Source organism: Ixodes scapularis, unplaced genomic scaffold, assembly GCF_016920785.2.
Source record: "Ixodes scapularis isolate PalLabHiFi unplaced genomic scaffold, ASM1692078v2 PGA_scaffold13__105_contigs__length_92229423, whole genome shotgun sequence".
Classification (NCBI taxonomy): Eukaryota; Metazoa; Arthropoda; class Arachnida; order Ixodida; family Ixodidae; genus Ixodes; species Ixodes scapularis.
In genome coordinates, this window is record NW_024609839.1 from 89,123,727 (window position 1) to 89,144,497 (window position 20,771).

The 20,771-nt window shown below is 46.6% G+C and overlaps 1 protein-coding gene across 1 annotated transcript in view; it reads left to right on the forward strand.

Moving 5' to 3' along the window:
• LOC120841887 (cytoplasmic dynein 2 heavy chain 1) overlaps nt 1–20,771 on the forward strand; it is a 91,381-nt gene that overhangs the window by 57,560 nt on the left and 13,050 nt on the right. Inside the window, exons 18-26 of the mRNA XM_042289708.1 lie at nt 711–887; nt 2,828–2,915; nt 6,229–6,436; nt 9,275–9,404; nt 11,823–11,978; nt 12,989–13,087; nt 14,028–14,182; nt 16,741–17,035; nt 19,687–19,838. Of these exons, the coding sequence (XP_042145642.1) occupies nt 711–887; nt 2,828–2,915; nt 6,229–6,436; nt 9,275–9,404; nt 11,823–11,978; nt 12,989–13,087; nt 14,028–14,182; nt 16,741–17,035; nt 19,687–19,838 (1,460 nt within the window). The remainder of the gene's footprint in view (nt 1–710; nt 888–2,827; nt 2,916–6,228; nt 6,437–9,274; nt 9,405–11,822; nt 11,979–12,988; nt 13,088–14,027; nt 14,183–16,740; nt 17,036–19,686; nt 19,839–20,771) is intronic.

The following is a 20,771-nucleotide window of genomic DNA, read 5'->3' on the forward strand; positions in this document are numbered from 1 at the left end:
CGATTGTATTTGATGAACTCCCAGATACAACGAATGCATCGCAAATGACCTGGGCAGATGCTACATGTATGTGTGACATCGCATGGCACAGCAACCTGAAATTTCGGGCCAAACAATGACAGGGAGTCCGGGTTTTTGAGCAGCATTGCATTCCTTGGCAGCCGGTCCAAGTTGAAGGGGCCCTGCAATCCTATTTAAACATCTACCTTTTTTGCGGTTTCCACGTCTCTTGGGTTTCGGGTAACCCAGCGGGCATGGAGAGAGTAACTATAACCTGAGGTCAGCTTTTGTTTTAATGAAAAAATGACCGCATTTCCATGGGTGAATGATGTTGATTGGGGCGAAGCTCTGGTGGTGCTGATGATACTGATTTTATTGTTCATAGGTAGTGCTGATGGTCGTATCTCAACAGACCCCCGCCCCCAACCTGCCAGCCAAATGCCTACTGCCCCCCTACCCAAGCCTGACTCATAAATCTGCCCCTGCATCATGATGTGACAAAAGATCACAAAGTCATGTGAGGTCATGATGCGATATGACGTCATGAAGTCACACGGCATTGTGATACGAGATCATGATGCGACATAACATCACACTGTCACGTGGTGTTGCATGATGTCACGGTGTAATGTGATGGTCACAGCATAGCTTTATGTGAAAGTTGGAAGATTCCTGTTATGGGATGTCATCCAATGTCCCCTGCTGCCCAGGTGCACAAGGTACTTGAGCTGAAGGAACAACTCAGCCAGAGGATGGGGGTGGTGCTGGTGGGACCCAGCGGCTCGGGGAAGACCACCCTGTGCAGGCTCCTGCTGCACGCCCTCAGGCACGCCGGCGAGGTCGTCCATACACACACCTTGAACCCCAAGGCCATGCCCAGGCAGCAGGTGGGTCGAGCGGGTCGGTCCATGCGGCTTGCACCAACCAAGACGTGCACCCGCGTGTCCCCAGCCCAAGCACCACTGATTCATTTTTTTACGAATATTGTCGTTCCCTGCAAGGAATTCGTCTAAACTGGCATAACATGAAAAGATGTTTCATTTTTACAGCGAAGCTGTTATGTGCTAGGATCTGGGAAAAAATGTGTCTGCGGGTGTTGACAGGAAACTCCCCATTGGTCGTGGCAAGTATGAATAAATAAAAATAAAAAGAGGGGGCAACCAGCGTGAGTCAGCTTTCCTTGACTTTATTAGGTAGTGAGGTCCTGATCTTCTGCTATCATCTCGAGGCATCGTCCTCGAGGTCGTCCTAGAAGTTGTCCTTGAGGTCGTCCTAGAAGTCGTCCTCGAGGTTGTCCTCGAGGTCATCCTAGAAGTTGTTCTTGAGGTCGTCCTAGACGTCGTCCTCGAGGTTGTCCTAGAAGTCATCCTTGAGGTCGTCCGAGAGGTCATCCTACGTGTTGTCCTTGAGGTCGTTCTAGAAGTTGTGAGGTCATCCTTCAAGCCGTCCTTGAGGTCATCCTAGACATTGTCCTCTAGGCATTGTCCTCAAAGTCATCTTAGAAGTCGTCCTTGAGGTCGTCCTAGACGTCCTCTAGGCGTCGTCCTTGAAGTCGTCCTGGAAGTTGCCCTCAATGTTGTCCTAGACGTCGTCCTCTAGGCATCGTCCTAGACGTCGAAAAAATAACAGCTTTGCTGGTCCTTCATCTTCACGTAAGTTGGAAGGGCTCTACAATTTTTTTACATGTTATTCATTATACGGCTGGCCCCTAGCAGTTTCAATTAATGCGCTCTTGTAACGGAAAAGCGTCGCACAAGCGCTGCATCAGTGGTCGTCCGGGATTTCAGAAGGTGACGTAAAAAAAAGTCCAAGAAACTACACCAAGGTTGCTGTTTGCGCTTAGACAGTGTGTGCTTAATCTGCCTTTGAGGTATTGTGACAATCTAGCTCTACAGCATTGTCTAGAAGTTGTTGAGCAGGCATGCTTGTACATAGAGTGGGAGAGTGTAGGAGGCGAAGGGGAAGAGAACAGGCACGCACTCCGAAGGAAACGGGAAATGGCAAGGTCAAAGCTGGGTTGTGGATTTCGCGTTCCACGCGAGCATTGGCCTTGACAAAGCTTTCTTTCAGAAATGCCACTTGCAATGATGTTTTCATATTTGAGGCTCAAAGTGCGTAATGACCTCATCTGTGCAATATGTCACCGCAGAGCAACACAAAACATGTTCCGAGTCATCACTGCCTCTGGTACGATGGCGCGAGAAAGGGATGATCGTTTATTTTTACTAGTGGTCACTCGAAGCCCAGGTTGTGTCTCCTCATGCCAATGTCAAGTTCATAGCACCGTGGTTTTATGGTTGCTCTCTGTACTGCACATACCTCGTGGAGCACTCGGCTTAACCACACTTCAGAGTTGCCTCGTTCTTTGGACATTGCAAACGTGCACTTTAGAGAGCGCATTAGTGACAGGCTTTATCAGCATCCAGTTAGCAATCTGGCCATCCTTTGTATAGACCAGGGGTCCTCAAATCTTTTATATCTTGAGGAATGCATGTCGTTCTTGATCAAAAGCCTCGGCATTGGTACAGTCAAGTTGTACACAAGCCTACAGACATTGTAAACAATAATGCACATACTAGGGAATGCCTGCTGGCTATAGTTATGCTTAAACTGGAAAAACACTTTACTTAGGGCTCTGGAGAAACCCTCTGTCCCTAGGAGCCTAGTTTGAGAATGCATTGTGTTGGCATTTTACACCTGATAGTTAGGTCTGCATCTTCTTTTTGAGTATTTGTCAGGATCTCACTCAGTGGGCACCTGCAACCAAATACTTGAAAGACTTCTAGTTGTGGTCAAACTGTCAGCCAAGACTGTTGCTTCTTCTCAGCTCCTTGGCCACATCGACGTCGACACGCGGGAGTGGCATGACGGCGTGCTGACGGCGAGCGCACGCCAAGTCATCAAGGAGCCTCTCGGTAACTTCCTCTGACAGTGCACCGCACGCTTTTCTGCGCACTGGCACTTCGAAGCTTGCATCATGAAGCATTAAACATGCACTTTCTCTTGGCTCGGGTAAGTCACCCATGTTTTATTTTTTTTTATATGTATTTTAGTGTTGTCTTTGGCTTTGTTTTTGCTGCAGCGATGCAGTTCTCTTTAATTTCACTGTGTCTTTTTAAAGTAAATGATGTCATAGTCCTCATGTACCGTAATATCCCGAGTCATCGCCCACCCCCCTACCGCCTGAAATTCGTTAAAAAAGTGGGGTGGGCCATGTCTCGGTGGGTGAGCACAAACACTTGAAAAAAAAGCGGGAAAAACCGCCTATTTTTCTCTGCGTATCTAGCGCTGATGCACAAGAGATACATCAAACTCAAAACTCGATTTAGTTTCATTGTTTTATAGAAAAAATGCTCACGAAAGAATATTTTACTATAGCGAAGTCCGTTGCTTGCATACGCGCTAGAAACACCGCCGATCTGCATATAGCGCGAACGTTTGTTCCGTGAAAGAATGTCAATATTATGTTCTCCTAGTTAGTAAAAAAAAGAAAGAAAGAAAAGTCTACAAGAAAATAGAAAAACCGACCAGGCGCAACGAGCGAGCGAGCAAGCGAGCGAGCGGGCCAAAGAAGCGACCAAGAGCAATGCTGGGAAAGCGGGAAAGCCGGCGGTCGCGTTGGCAAATACTTTGGCGTCGGGCCAAGTCGGGCGCCTTGTCAATTGCAAGCTCTTGCGCAACTTGTTTGGTGCGTACATACGTGCGTCCGTCCAGGGCGGGCTATCAATGCACGGTTGGGACGCTCTGCAAACGTCTGTGTAGGACGTTCCAGCAAAGCTTTATTTACGCTTTGGCTTTGCCTAAAATATTGCACAACCGCGGTCGCGACGGGCGGGAAGAAGGAGCTGGTTCGCGGTGACCTTCGGCGGAGACAGACTTTGACCTAACACTCCGCGGTTACGTTAACAAACTCTTATTTTGTTATCTCCATCGTTTTCTTTTCGCACGGATACACGACCACTTTGGGGTTGCTCACGGAGGAAATGCGTAAACAAAAAGAAGTGTCTTTCCCTCCTTCGTTTTACTTTGTCACGGACGTCCTCCAACTGTAAGGTCCGCGACCGCGTCATTCGGGTAGGATGAGTGTTCGCGGATCGCAGAGTCCGCGCTGGGGTATTTGAAGGGGTGGGCGATGACTCGGTGTTTTTTCGGAAATCGATATTGGCCCAAAAAATGGGGTGGGCGATGGCTCGGGGATGGGCGATGACTCGGGATATTACGGTAAGTGTGACGGATTAATTTATGTAATCGTGCAACCAGAGGTGTTTGTTTATGTGGAGCGACCAGAACAAGGATGAGTGTGATTGTGTATACGGTCCAGCAGACTTTTTTCTGCGTGTGCATTTTTTTGTTTCTGGTTCAGAGCGTAACTTGCGGCGGCGGCGGCGCACAGGTCTATCACGTGACTAGTGACGGCTCCTGCGGCGCCAACTACAGATTTGTTTTGCGACGTAAATATAGCTCTAAAAAATATTTTTGTTTGTTGTAAATTAATTTTATGACATTCTTTTCCCATCCAGGCTGTTTAAAAAGAATGTTTTTTCCTTTGCATATGTCCTCTAAAGCGGTAGCTTGATAGCCCAACCACGCTCAAGGTCACAATCAAGGTCACGTAACGCCCGTGGCTGAAGCATAAGCTCCAGTCGCGTGAGCTCGTAAGCGCCGTTTGCGTAAGCTCCGTTCGCGTAAGTGCTGGTCGCATAATCTTGTAAGCCCCGGTAGGTGAAACTGATGTGACCTGACGGCGTCCTCGACGTAGTCCTAGAGGTCGTCCTAGAGGTCATTCTAAAGGTCATCCTAGACGCTCTTGTTGCCATCCTCGACATTGTCTTTTTGGTCATCCTAGGGATCCTAGACGTCGTTCTGGTTGTCGTCCTCAAGGATGTCGTTCTTGACTTCATCTCTAGGACATCATCCTCGACGTTGTCCTTGAGGTTGACCTAAAGGTCATCCTTGACGTCGGCCTAGATGCCATCCTTGACCCCGCCCTAGACGTCTTCCTAGATGTTGTCCTTGCGGTCGTCCTAGAAGTTGCTCTTGTCATCCTATACATTGTCCTTGAGGTCATCCTAGAGGTCGTCCTAGAAGTCATTCTTGATGTCGTCCTCGATGTGTGTACGGCATATTACAACCATTTCATCACCGTACCATTTCCTTTCTTAATTGTTTTCACTAACATTGTTCTTGGTAAACGTACTGCATTTTATCGCATTTAATCGAATAAACAAAGCTGCATCAATTAATTTTAATAATGTGTCAGTGGTCGAGTTTTTGTTTAAAGAATTAGTAAAAAAGAAGTTGGTGTGAAGGCTTTTTTGAATATATAATGGGAACACATACACATACAGTGCTTGCAAGCTGTCCAAGTTAAAAGCATTGAATAATAATTTTGAGGGCAAAAAGTTGTCACCTTTCTTCCATTCGATTTCATTTTGGCAGGTGTGCTTCCACAACATTTCGGCAATCTCAGACTTTGAACCGGCAGTACCTTACAGAGCTTCTCCATAGCTTAATGAGCTGTTATCGTCTAAATTCAATTTCTGAGAAACGTTAAAAGTGTGATTGGGAAGAGCCGGCGCTCCAGTTGCGGCTATTGCCAAAGCAGCTGACATGCAAGGCAACTGTCTTGTACACATCACATGCGAGGAGCATCTAATTTTTCCCAGCAAGGCGAAACACAGTGCGAATGAAGTGTGTATTGTTCTCCAAAGACATAACAGAAACTAGAACCTCCCAGGATGCTAGTTTCTGTATCTTTAAATGCGATAGCATTTCTTTCGAAACGAATATGTGTGCATGTGAGGGTTTTCAGTTTTCGCCCGCTTGCCACAAAAGTTTCCAGTATTGATCTCCAAAGTATTTGTAAATACTGCCAAAGTGGGATTTCATATTATAATGCGAGTAATGTTTGAAGACTTGATGTTATTTTTAGCAGACAACACTTCCTCGTTGTTGCGCCGTCGTCGGCAAGTTGTGGGGGTCTCTTCCCTCTTTGCGCAGCCAATGAGAACACCAGAGGGCAGAGAAGAAGGGTTTTTTCACCTCTGCTGCGACGACAGACAACAAACACCGACACCGAAATTCCTGCAAAGTGTCACCGGCAAAGCTGTCGCCCTAAAAAAAACCTAGTATTTCGAGACATGGGCTGCGAATTAGAACCATGTTTCGGAATCGCTCGTAGGAGTTTCACAAGGTAAATATGGTGCTCACGTGTAGAGCCCGTTTCAGGTGTCCGTTCGTGGATCATCTGTGACGGAGACATTGACCCCGAGTGGATTGAGTCGCTCAACTCGGTGCTGGACGACAACCACCTGCTCACCATGCCGTCCGGGGAACGCATCCAGTTTGGGCCCGACGTCAACTTCCTGTTCGAGACACACGACCTCGGATGTGCCTCCCCGGCCACCATATCCCGCATGGGGATGATATTCCTCAGGTGGGGGGGGCTTCTCCTTCGCTTCATGATAATAGACTTTATTTACCATGTAAGTGTGCTGGGATCGAAGTAGCTTGACTGCTCTTCAGCCCCTCAAAATACAAAACAGTGTCGAGAAGGAAAAAAAAAAAAAAACCAGAAGTTATACAATAATACGAGGTACTTCCATCATGAAAACAACAAAACCTCCAACAAAGCAATACCCAACAGTGACATTTGCCTACATTAAAATAAAAGAATTGAGAAGCTGAACTGAAGATAGAAAAACAGAATTCAACAAAATTCAGCAAAACCATCTCGGCTCGTGTATTGAGTGCTCGAGAAATATTTCGATAGTCCATTCTGATTCTATTGGCCCTCGTAAAGTATTCCTTAAAAGCATTTTACGATGCTTGCCAAATAGGAAATAAATCATTCGTTATAAATACCTTCGCTTATGGCACCAGGCATCACCTCATGGGCTAGTGTAGACAAATCTTTATTTACTTGGACCGATGCGCTTTGTACATTTGGGCATCACCGGCCACTGAAAGGAAATCCCGATTCGGCATGGACAACAACGTTGCACTGACGGCTTTTGTTTGGCGTTGCATGGTCCGTGACAGTCTTTTGCACTCGGGAAGTCTCAACTTTTGTTCTTGAAGGAATTCCTTTCAATAAATTGTGATATCAGAAGAAAATATTTGAAGCACCCAAATGATTGTAGACACGTGACCAAGCAGTGGGTGAAGTTGCTTTAAATTTATAAATAAACCGATCCATCCGACGCGTTTAAGCGTAATATTGTTGCATGCATGACCGAGAAGGAACACTTTTTGTACTTCAAAAAGATTCGAGCTTACTCAAACCCGAGTGTAAAAGATAAGCGGGCCAACGTGACCTTGCCGAGTCAGTCTCATCCTAGCCCACTCTCGAACATTTGAGGTCGAATATTCGAGATACTGGGTGAATTAGATAAGGAGCCGAGCTTGGCCTTGCCTACTCACTCATCCAACAATGAGGCAGACTCATTTTTGCAGTCTCGCTCCGGCCAGCTGTCACACCGATGACGCGACTTTCGCTGCTGCTGTCTTGACGGTCATCCTTTTTTTTTGTCGTTTCTGGCGCAAGTTTGCCAAGTAAACCTTTATTTTCAGTTCTACGCTGGTCGATACGTTTTCATCCGCGACGATATTAAGAATGTACAAATCACGCGACGTTGAGGTTACCATTATTCCGAGCATCAGATAAAATACGAGTTATACATTCGTCGCCTACCTTATATATCCTACCTATAATCAGAAGCAACCGTTTTCGATTTGTTAAAAAGGCACTAAAGTGTTTTTTGAGATCCTTGTCGTATGGTCATAGCTCGATCTCAAAGCATCCTATTTGCCGATTTGCATATTAAAAAGTTGTCAAAGTTCCCGACACTTACTCTTGACGCAGAACGACATATGGTGCTACAGAACCTTGCTGAATATGGTCAATTGGCGGACGGCGCCTGTCAGCCACTCGAGAGCGATGGGTTCCCGTGTGGACGAATGGCACTGGTCGACCGCTCGTCCACGCAGGAGCCCATCGCTCGTGAGAGTGGCCGACAGGCGCAGTCCGTCGTTCGGCCATATTCAGTAAGGTTCTCTAGGTCCATCTGTCGTTCTGCACCAAAGGTAAGTGTCGAGAACTTTGATAATTTTTTTATTGTGCAAATCGGCCACGCATGAAAGAATTAAGGTTTTTTTTTAGGATGTTTAGAGCTCGTAGTGTAAATTATGATAATAAAACGAAGATCTTGAAAAGCACTTTAGGGCCCCTTAAAGAAAGCAAAACACGATGCTTTCAGAAAGCACACATAGTGGCTTCATACAATGGTCATTCTAGAGCAAACCTAAGTTGTCATAAATACTTGTGAGATATGCCAGCTGAACGAAAGAAGAAATATACGAGACAGAGAGAGACACACAAGGAACATACACATGCACTCCACTGGTATGTTCCTTGTCTGTCTTCTTCCATCTTGTATATTTCTTGTTTCGTTCAGCTGGCATATCTCACAAGCATGAATAACCAACCTGCTCAGCTTCAGGCAATCACAACTTGTCATAAATACTTGGCCTTTGAACCTTTGTGCTGTCCTAGAGTCACCTACATACTCAATCTGTGTCAGTACTGACTCACGTGCCCCCTGTAAACACCTCGCGTGTATCCGGCCCAAAAATAGTGAAAACATGTCGTAAGCTTAACTGCGCAAGTTACGCAAATAATAATGGAATGCAGTTAAGCAGCAAATATAAGCATCGGAGATGATCAGGCGATGCTTTAGAGAGTAAGGCAATAAACGCGATAAAACACGATGAGAAACATGAACACAATGGCTTCGCCGAGGCGCGGACAGGAGAGCGGAGGGACGAGCGACGAGTTGAAGTCCCCTAATGGCGGCGGCGTCACGTGATTCCGAGATGGCAGTGCCCATGCTATGGAGGGTGAAAGAGTCTATTAGACACTAGGGCTGTGCCGACATACAGCGAAGGCTTGGACCCAATCTCGCGCTTCGTGTCCGAGGAATGGCGACTGCCAATGTTGCTCGTTGAACTTTTCGAAAAGGTTCTATTAATCTTCCAGGTTCCCCAAACCCTCTAATTTTATTATCGTAACCCGAAATCTTCTAGAAGTACGGAGAAGCGTTCGTTCTTGCAGGCGGAAATATAATCAGTTTTGCTAGTAATTGCTTATGACTAATAATGCTAATTGAATTATCGGGAGAGAACTATGTGCATCCTTTCGCTGTACTCTTCGTGCCTCCAAACTCTTATCTGTACAGCTAATGTATAGTTAATTTCACATTGTTTTTTTGCGCAGCCCTGAGAATGTTGAAGTGACGGCTGTGGTCTCTTCCTGGCTTCAAGAGCAGACCGAGGAGGCCCGCAGAGTCCTCTCCGGTCTCCTCGACGACTACTTCTACCGAGCCCTCCAGTGGGTGGTGCAGTTGGTGAGCACCCTTTCACCTTGGGCTCTTTTCACTGGGTGAAGGGTGCTGAAAGCAAACTTGTATCATGCCTCAAACTACCGGGCTAAGTCGAGGAAACGAAAGCCGGTTTTTTTGTGCGCAGAAATAAACTGTGCATTGCAGAAAGTCAAAACTTTGTCTGAATGTGATGCTAGCGTTAAGGATAGGATGCGAAAGCTTGAGGACATGACGTTACCTGGATTGAAAGATAGAAGAGAAAGAAGTTTCATTGTGTGCCGACGCCCACCAACCATAAAATAACGGGGAGTGCCCACCTTACTTACTTGAAAACTGGGTTAATCTACTAGACATGGGCGCTTATCCGGTCAAATTGGGCTGTAGTGTGTCATTTACAAAATTCCCAATTTTAGGAAATGGTAATAGTGGGCGCTCGAATGAAGTGGGCACTTCCGCGCTATTTTGTGGTAGGCCTAGTATCGTCAAAATAAAACAGAATATTGCGGGTGCCTGTGACATTTATTTCACTAAGGATTGTCACAAAGAAAGACAATATTGTTTTTTATTTCCTCGCTGACGAGTTTGTTTCACTAAATTAGATGCCAGATGCACCCACAAAATTATTAAGGCGAAAGCCTTATATATGTCTCATCGTTCAGTCGACCTTCAAGGTTTTTGAGCGAAAACACGTCTGCGACAGGAAAAGTATGGAAACATGTCAACGACACGAAAGGTGCTAAATTTACGAGAGGTACCATGAAACTGCGCAAAAAGTGTGTCATCAGAGGGTGCGCTGTCTTTGGAGGTTCGCTATCATGTTTACATCAATGCTTGGGCTTTCGCCTTCATCTTATAAGGATAACGTAAGAGACCCTGCGAGTTCTTTTTTTTGTTGCGACGAAATTAGGCTTAGGTGGACGTCCGCTCATAAATAAGTTTTGTCGTTGCCTTTAACGTTTTGATTCAGCTGACGTCACATTCTCAAACTTCTGCCCCCATTGCTAGCAGAGTTAGAGCTTTTTGCAATGCATACTTTATTTATGTGGAGTGAAAAAATATGTTTCATTTTCTCCATCGAACTTTCGAGGGACTGCAACAGTGCTGGAAAGGAGGAAGGTACCTTTGTTGCGGACTATACGTAGTAGAACCTCAGCACCTCAAAGTCGAAGAACAGCTCCATCTCTTCCGAACCGGTTACAGAAACCTTCTAAGCACACGAGACAGCCTCGCCTTACTTCACAATGATATCGTCGGCAACGAGGCCTCCGGCGAACCTTGCATCACGGGCGCCATCGACGTCGAGCGGGCGTTCAATTCCATCCTCTGCACAGTGGTGGCCCGGGGAGTTCAAAACAGACGGCTCTACGAAAGAACGCTTCACTTCGTCGATGCGTCTCTGTGAGATGGACGGTGCCCTCTTTGAGTTGGATCGACACTGCACCCCATTACCAGCAATGGCATTGGCCTTCGCCAAAATTCGGTCGTCTTACCGGCACTCTGTAACATTTTCATATTGGACCTTCCTGCACATCTGGGAATAGTCGCCAGTCTAGGTTTTACAATATACACTGACATTATCTTGCTTTGGTGCAAAAGATGGTTGCTTGGCGACCAGGACCAGACCACAACCAGACCAAGAGGTGCTCGAAGCAGTCGGCACTTTTTTTTCGAGGGGTACGGCTTCTCGGACTCGCTTGAGAAAACGTTTTTTGTCGTCGTGGCCAGCCGTGGACTTCGTAGGACCAACATTAAGAACGTTATCGAAAAGCTCATCAAAAGTATCTGCTTCTGAGCGTGCGTGAAATCGTGGCTTGCACCTTCGTCCTCGGCGAAAAAACCCCAAGGTGCAGGGTTATTGCGCACTTTGGCATTACATAAATATATTTGTTACACTCCTTCAGCGATGCATTCAATTCTCGACTCTTGTGTCGGGGTCGGCCCATTATTTCGTCGTCGTCGGACGTCATCACCGCCAATGCTACGGCTCGCCCTGCTTTGGCCAGTTGCTGCGTTGACTTTGGCAGACAATATTATGGCAGTGGTGTGTCTAGAGCTGGCTTCAGAGCTGCGGTAGCGTGTATGTCTATTGGCATAGCAGACGGACTTTACTGTGTGATGGTGGTTTGGCGAGATCAGGTGCATGCTTCGGCTTTTTCGCCGTGCTATTTAATGGGCGGAACTTGGAAATAAGAGTTTGAAGTAGGGACCTAATGCAAATGACTGTTTTTCTCTAGCCCCTATAATTTTATTAGCTTTACACAAAAAGCATGTTTTTTGGGCTATCTGATGATTATTCTTTTTTTTTCCTGGAACATGAGGCTAAAGTATCAAACTGCCCCTCACATTACTGTGAAACGTCCGATGACTCGCAATAATGTGTTCATACCAGAAACGTGTGATGGAAGTTTCACACTGGGAACAACCTGTCTTTCTTCCATTCAGAATGAGTTCTGCGTCGAGACGACCATTTTGGGAGTGGTCAGGTCTGGCCTGTCGTACCTGGCCGATGTCAGGTCCAGGACGCAGTTTGCGCTGGCACTTGTAAGAGGAATTGCAGCTAACCTCAACAAGATGGCAAGAGAGAAGTGTGCACGGGAGGTGCGTATCTTTACTGTTTGTGAGTAGCAGCTATAATCGTCCAGAGAACCGTAGTTAGCAGTGCTGATTTCTCTTTTTATCGGGTAAACTAAGGTACATATCACGGCCCTCTTAGTATACGAACAAGCAATCGCCGGTTTTGATGCAGAATTGCATTCTTACTGAAAGTAACACCGATTTAGCCTTTAAAAAATGTGACTGAAGCATGCCGAGGTTGAAGGGAGTTTGCTGGCTGCCAAGCACCTGCACCACAAACTTCACCAACCAAACTGTAAAAAGAAAAAAAAAAAAAAAAGGCTGCAAAAGGTTTAAAAACAACAAGTAAACAAAAAGGAATGGTACAAAGGACGATGTGGTGACACTGAAATGGCGTCACTTCCCTGGAAGGCTGAGACTCGATTTAGCGTCCACTGCATTCCTCATAGAACACAATTCTGCATATAAAGGTTGGATCGACAGACCTAAAGAAAACAGCAAATATTTTTTGTTTTCTTTTTAGGATCCAACGGCATTTATCAAAACTACTAGTGTAGGGGGGGGGAACCACTCCTTCAGGGCACTGACTAAAACGGGAAAATTTGGTGCCTGCCAATACCATTTCAAAGCAAAGTGTGAAATGGCGCCAACGTAGCGTTTCCCCCAGCAGATAGGGTCCTACTTGTTCGTGCATTTAAACTCACTTATAATTGTAATTTTGTCATAAATTATGCATTTCAAATGCTGGAAGTGTCAGTATTTTTTCTGTCAACTGAGTCTTGTAAGGACTACTTCCTGCAGCGAATGAACTACATACGTCGAAAATCTGGCTTTTTTTCTTTTGTTTAATGAGTGTAGTTAGTTTTGTTTATTAAGTATGGTGTACGGTGCTGCTTTACTTTATACTCAATTGCTCACTCGTTGTGGGTTTCTTGCGCAGAACTTTAAATTGGCTCTGAGGAAAGCTTTGACGATTCGAGCACATTGCAGTTACAAAGTTTGTGCCCTATGGATATTTTTTTTTTTTTTTTCAGATCTTCTCTTGGATGGGAGTGATTGCTCCGGATCCAAACCATGCATTTGATTCCTGCTACAACAGCAAGAGAGACAGACTGGACAGGTACAATCCTCAGGTAGGTTTTGTTGTCGTACTAGTACTGCTAACACAAAATCCTCAACCCACCTGTATTGAACGGGTAAGTAGCGTTAAATATGGGGTTGGCAATTTTTGGCTGTATGGCAGTAGACTTTTATTAGACTGGGGTTTTCTCTTTTCAGGGTTCATATTTCGTGAAATTTGGGGGCAGTTTTCTCAGAGTTTAGTTTTTTCCATTGAAAATTTGGGGTTTAAGAAAAGGAGAACGTCCAACCATGCCCTAATTAGGAACCCTATTTTTTGAGGGGCCTCTCCTTCTGGGATGACTTAAGGAGCAGACTTTTTGTTTCAGTTGTCTTTTACGGTAGTGCAGTGATGCGAATGCTGCATCATTTGTGCCAAACTGTGCCAAAGCACTTACCCTGCTACATCCCGCTACATTTTGCCGAAATGTGAGGAATTTGGGCCAACATTGTGCCAAAACTTATTTTCACTTTATAAATGGGGCCAACACTGCTTCTAAAGCTTTTTCGTATGACTTGCGTTCAATTCAAATTATATTTACTTAGCTTATCTTCCATTAATTACAATCTGACTACAAATATGTACTTGGTTTTGATGTAACCTAATTTGTTATATTGAAAACTTCACTTGCAAAGATTATGGAAAGGATGAAGACAATCTGACACACTAAAATAAAAAAAGTGAACATATATCGGTAAACTGAAGGTCTGTCGACTCCAATAAAGCATAAATGAAAACTTTAGGATGATTTATAGGCTTCGGGGGTGTGCAGATACTCAAAACTTTGTATACTTTGCGAATAATGCTTGATATTCGATTTGATTTGCACTTTGGGTGTTCGAAGTATTTGAGTTCTTCGAATACTTGGAAAACTAGGGATAATGTGGAACTTGAGAACCCATGCCTAAGACCTTTGGTGTTGGGTGCAACCTTTTCTCAATGTGTCCTTGCAGGAGTCGGTCGAGGTGAGTCTGTCTGCGCTGGCCGGCCCGTCTCCTCCCGTGGTGGAGACGGTGGACGTGCTGCGGTCGGCCGACCTCATCCTGCCCTGGCTGTCTTCGGGCGTGGAGCCCCTGCTTGTCGTCGGTCCCGAAGGCTGTGGGAAGAGGTGGGCTTTGCATATTTGCTTTCTCTCAAGGAATATTTCCTCGTACACAATCCGAGACAGCAGCAGTAAAATTATCTACTAGGAAAGAGACAAAGCAGTGGAGCTTCCAGATTACGTACCAGCGCCAGCCTCACCAGAGCACCTAATAAGCTGTGTTCAGAGTACCGTATTTACTCGCAGAATGAACTGAAGGCACTTTTTTTCCCGAAAGATCGATGCAAAGTTGGGGGGGGCGTTCATTACGCGAAGTAAAATTTTTCCGTCCTATGTCCTATTTACTCGCATAATGAAAGGTCCTTTTATCCTGAACGATGGCAGTAACTTCTTATCTCTTTGGGCGCGGCGCCCGACCCCGTAACCAAACTAAGCTGTGCAAAAAAAAAAAAAACTTTTTTTTTCTCTTAGTTTCTTGTTTTTTTTATTTTGCCGCCTTTGCAAGCTGTTTTGTTTGCTTAGGCAAGGGCTCTCCGCTTATCTTTCTTATCTCCTTGCGCGTGGCGCGCGATGGCGCGCGATGGCGCGCGATGGCGCGCGACGCACGAAACCCATAACCGAACTGCGCTGTGCAAAAGAAGAAAAGCTCCTCTTTTTCTTTTGTTTTCAGTTCCCTGTTTTTTTTTTTTTTCCAGCTTTTTGCAAGTTGTTTTGTTTGCTTAGGCAAGGGCTCTCCGCTTATCTTTCTTACCTCCTTGCGCGCGGCGGCGCGCGAATCCAAAGTCCAGACTGCTCTGTGAAAAAAAAAAAAAGAAAAAAAAAAAAGCTCCTTTTTATGTTTTTTTTCTCTTGCTTCCGTTGGATCTTTGCGAATTTTTTTAACGCCTTTCGCAAGGCGTTTCGTTCGCCCACGCTGCCCATGCATTCGCGACCTCGCTGCACCAGGATAGAAAAGTGTGTTCATTTCGCGCACATGGGGGGAGGGGGTCAAAATTTTGACGTCCGAGTTGGGGGTGCGTTTATTACGCGAGTAAAAAAAAAAAGTCAAAATTTTGAGAGCCGACTTGGGGGGTGCGTTCATTACGCGAGTGCGTTCATTGTGCGAGTAAATACGGTAGTGACACTTTGGCCATCTAGTTGCTCGAAATCATTGTTGCCATTTATTTTATGCTGGAAGTGCTTCTTCGTCCTCCAGAAAGGTTAAAGCATGTTGAACGTAACGGTGCACAAAGGACAATGGAAAGGAATGTGCAAGACACACACATGCTGTTATGTTCCACATGTCATCGTACCAACGAGCCCAGCTCACCACCCTTCTAGAGGTTAAAGCAGTTTGTGGCAGAAAAAAACGGTATCAGCTTTCCGACAGACGATAATGTAGAGGCTGCTGGGTGGCCTTGCAGCACGTTTGCGGCCCGTTCCGGGTGGCTGCTCGGCCGCGGCAACAAAGTGTGGCGTCTGCAAATTGGTCAACCTTCCGAATTTGATTTTTTTTTTTTAATGATCCGCAAAAGCCGCTCAATTATCTTCGCTGAAAACAGACACAAATACGTTGAAAAAGGTCAGATGTGAATGGGAAATCGTGATCGCTTTGCTATAACCGTTATTAATGCGAAAGCATTAACTGTCTCATGGAGCGAGCCGATGTCATCAGCTTTGAAACCACTCCAATTGGCTCTTAAATCCTTCTCCAAGTCAAGCCAGTTTTCATTCGCCGGTTGGCCACGGCACCTTCTACACTGCTTTGGTCCCATTGGCTAGTGCACGTTGACCAGGCTCCCATTCGCCGGACACGAAGCGCCATGGGGTGGCCGGTCGTTGAAACTGACACGGCACGTCAGTTTCAACAATTGGCCACCTCATGGCGCTGCGTGTCCGTCAGTGCTAGAGTTCCTGTATAGGCTCCCTACGGGAGCCAGAGTTGCGCGTCTGTTTTCTAAGTGCCGCCGTGCCGCTATTCGCCGTGATCCAATCACGTGAGGAGCCGGATCAAGTGCCGTGCTGGAAAACAGACGTTGCACGTGGCCCGGCGTACGTTCCCTTGCCTTCGAGCGCGCCGCGCACCTCGAACGCGCAGCGCCGCTATTCGCCGAATTCAGTCACGTGAGGAGCAGGATCAACATGCCGTGCAGGAAAGATGGCGCTACGGAGATGAACGTGCAGCTCTGGCTCCCGTAGGGAGCCTATACAGGAACTCTAGTCAGCGCTAGGTCGGTGCCAGTCAGCGTGCCAACACGCGTAGAGCAAGTATGATGTACGTGCTTTCGCATTCACAACTCATAAGAAGTGCTTAGGTGTACCTCGATCTTTTTCATTATAACCGACTTTGTTATAAACAGTCGCAGCAGTATTGTCACTTGTGCTCGCTCCGCACTATGCACCAAAATGGTGGAGCCCACAGGACAATGGAATATTGATAGTTTTATACATAGTCTATTTATAGACCCTATCAAAAGCATTCTGCAAGACCAAAATGATATTGCCCGAGCTTCTCTACACCATATCTGGAACCGAGCAAGTTGCATTTTCAAATTGTAACCGTTGCCAATCGCGACTGCTCTGCACTAATCAACAAAATGGCGGCATCCAGAATATATTTCGGGAGGAGTTTTGCCGCTCCGAAGTGTAGATTATTTGGTGCCTGTAACCCTACCATTGCCTGTGGATTGCAGCCTCTTGCTGAGCCACTGCCTCCAACAGCTGCACTCGGTGGAAGTGGCTGCGGTGCACTGCTGCGCGCAGACGACCGCGTCGCAGCTGCTGCACAAGCTAAGGCAGTGCTGCGTCGCCGTGACGACCGGCAGGGGGCGGAGCCTGCGCCCCAGGGAGGCGGACAAGCTGGTGCTCTTCCTCAGGGACCTGAACCTGGTGAAGCCGGACAAGTGGGGCACCTGCCAGCTGGTGGCCTGGCTGCAGCAGGTGACATCTTCAGACACGCTTGAGCTGACCCAGCAATGATACGGTGACGATGCGTAATACAACGGGAAAGTCCACCCGAACGAGTTCCTTTATGCGCGAGAGCGGAGGGATGAGAAAACGGGGCTGCGCTTTTGCAGTGCTTTGCCGCAGACTAGTTTGAAATGCAATAGCTATTTGTCGTTTCCCCTACAAAGGCCATATTCTCCCGATTAAATTCCCGCGTCTCGTTGGCACGACAAACACGCCGGGCCCCAGCTGGCTACCGCTTCTGTTCCGCATTGTTCTCTCGAGTCTACTTCTTTCTTTTGCGAGGCCTTGTGCGAGGCATTGCACGAGGCACGCCTAGAGCTAAAGCAGGCCGATTAGGCGAGCAAGCAGAGGACGCCGGAGACGCGTTCACATTGCACATCGCTTTGCGCATTCACCTCGCTCGATGGATAAGCGTGTGACGTCGCACGCTCGTGCCGGAGCTCCCGAACAGATAATCTCTGCCTGCTTCCTTCAGTAATAAAAGTGCCACACCATTTGCACCAAAATGCGCCATGAACGAAAGTCTGCTACGTCTTACGCCAGAGGGCCAAAGTGCCAGAGCGCCTGCACCGAGGTAAACTTGTAGGGGGCAAAAAATGAAAATATTTTATCGAGTTCAAAAGCGTCGGTGTCTGCTCCGAGCCAATATTTCGCCTACTACAAAACCTGCTGCGAAAGGTCCAATGCAACTTCCATCACTGTTCGCTTCCCTGGCCCGGTTGCGAGGGGACTCTAGCGAGTTGGCGATTGTCCGAGTCAGCTGCGGGCGCCACTGGTGCCTCGTGTGTAGCTTCGGAATGAGTGCTTTGCTCCTTGGCGCATCGCCACGCCGGTGAAAGGAACCGTGCGCATTGCTGCATCGACGCACGGCGTAGAGGGGCAGTCTTTTGGGCATGCTTTTGATGACTTGGCTATCGTAATAGGTACGGTTGGCCGGTAATACTCCTGGAAAAATCTGGTTCACAATACATGCATTTTGGTCAGTACCGCATTAAACTTCAAATAAGGCTTATAAAGTATGGTAATACTCGTTTATTTGGTTTTTTATTACGCTAGATTTGGCAGGGAGGGACTTGAAACAGACAGCCCACTGACTTTGGCAGTCTGGGAAGCTACAATACTGGTCGCCCTGCTGATAACACCGAATAATCGTCAGTTTAAGGGGAGGTGTAAAAATCAGTGTGCAAAAATATTACTTCCTTTTTTTACAGCGGAGCTCTTAAGGGCTAGGTTCCCCAGGATCGTGTCCGGTATGTCGACACAAACCTACCTGCACAGCTACCGCCATCTATAAGCGACGGCGGCAAGCACACAACCAGTATGGTTGCCGCCGTCGCTCGTAGATGGCGTCTACCTTTCCAGGCTCCAGCTATAATAGAAGAATGGATACTTGGGCGCGTTGGTGGGAATTCATCGTATGAAACAGCGCAAAAAACAAACGACGATGAAGAAGCACACAGTGTATCGAGTACAGCTCCACTGGTCTTCCTTCTTCACGAGAGTGGAAAGGCTGAACGTTTTTGTAGAGGCTGAATATTCAACATTTTGGGTTCTTTTGCAATCTGCAATTACATTTTGCTGAAGGCTGTTCTATTTTTTGGTGCTGTAAATAATACTTTATACCCCTGTCAGGCGGGATAATTTTGTGCACTTCAACCAAGTGCACTTTAGTGTCATTTCTGTAGTGTGCCACATGACTTCTTCCTGAGGAACACACTTGGCTTCGAGTTAGTTTGACCAACTCACTTCACTCGATCGAGTGCGTGGCATTGATAGGAGTGTTTCAACACTAAACCATGACATAGAAACCAAAAACATGGCATAAATTTTATTTTATTAAGAATAAGAAATTCGTGAGAGGACAGAGAAGGTTGGCATTGCAAAAAAAAATAGTGGGGTGGACTTGGAGTTTAGGCTGATCTCTACCAAAATCAGCACCGCTGTGAATGGATAAAAGATGACGACGAAGTCAGTCATTCCAAGGCTATCTTGGTTAGCAGAAAGGGATAGAGCATAGACTTTTGTTTCAGCATGTAATTATTCGAGACAACGCAATAATTATGAGATGTCAGGGCCGCCTCGTAGACTTCCGTGGGACGAAGCAGAACGCCAAGGTTGGATATGCTTCTTTCTGTCGCAAAGTGTTTGAACGCCAGGTGTGTTGCGGTGGAGCTGTAATCCGTGGTTTCAGAGCTGCAGTCCTGTGCAATCGAATTGGGGCGGGAAAGCGGGCATGTTCCGCCTGCTCCAGTCGGCCAAATAGAAGGCACGATTGGCCCAATTCTTGCGGTTGAGTGGACGTTACGGAATACGGTGCTCTGGGAACATTCACTGGCGGTGCATATTCTAAACGGCTTTATTTTCGCAGGTTCAATACTTTGCGAATTTGGCAAAGTGTGCAATTCGGCAACATTTCTCAGGCCCAAAATTTTGCGATGTGGATCATGACTTGTTAGGTACCCATCGCCATAAGGCGATATATTTGTGGGATTGATTTTTCCACTATATTTCTCAAATTTCAGAATTCACGAAAATGAGGTCTTTGCGAAAATTAAGTTGTTGGTACCCATCGATTGAGTTGCTTCTGAATCCTTTTAATAAGCTTCTCCTCGACCGTTCAGGTGGTAAGCTACCGTGGCTTCTACGACCAAGACCTGGACTGGGTGGGGCTGGAAAGGATCCAGATTGTGGCCACCATGAGCTCGGGCAGCTCCCTGGGCAAGCACCGCCTGTCCACTCGCTTCACTTCCCTCGCCCGCATCCTGGCACTGCAGTGAGTCGGCTCGGTCAGATTCCACAGGGAGACGGAATTCCACAGGGAGATGGAATGTACACTGAAGTTATTAGATCAGCTCGGTTGTGGAAGAAAGATGCTTAGGCCTTTGCCAAACTTCAGTGAACAGAGAGTCGGTCTTCATTGAATTTTGGAACTGGTGTGTCAGATGGCCAGACACCTTTCAGTTTTGAAGGCAACGGCCCCGCCAGACAAAACGAAAACTCAAACTTCCTAGACACTGTCCATGAACCACTAATGCTACCCAGCCGTGGTGCCGCGAAGAGGGAACCCTTCCCCTGCTCGTTTCCAAATTCTCTGCCATTACGTCACCCAGTCCCGCTACCCCTCTCCCGTCACCTGACTCTCTCCACTGACGCAGAGGGTTCGGTCAAGCTTGGCTCTGAAGGGAGCCAGTAGAGAGACGGCTCCAAGACGCCAAACGAAACGGACGGAAGCAACTGCTTTTCCTACCCTAATGTAACCTGGTTTACTGCACTAATTAAACTTTTTGAGTTTTGTTTTAAACCAACTCGTGCCATCGCCTCAAATCTTACCACTTGACCCACAATACGGTTCTAATCTAACAGATGTAACATCTATCTGTGACATTAGATCTGTCCATGATATTACAATTCTTCGTGACGTTACACCTGTGTGACGTTACATCTGTCCATTATGCTACATTTCTTATGTTACATCTCTCCACAATGTTTCCTCTGTCAGTAATGTTACATCTGTCAGTGACATTACATCTGCCTGCGACGTTATATCCGTCCATGACATTGCATCCGTTCGTGACGTTGCATTTGGCCGTGATGTAATGTTTCCATGATGTTGCATCTGTTTGCGACCTTAGGTCAGTCCACAATGTTGAATCTATCCGCGACGTTACATCTTTTCACAATCATACCTTCTTCGACCAATCTGCAT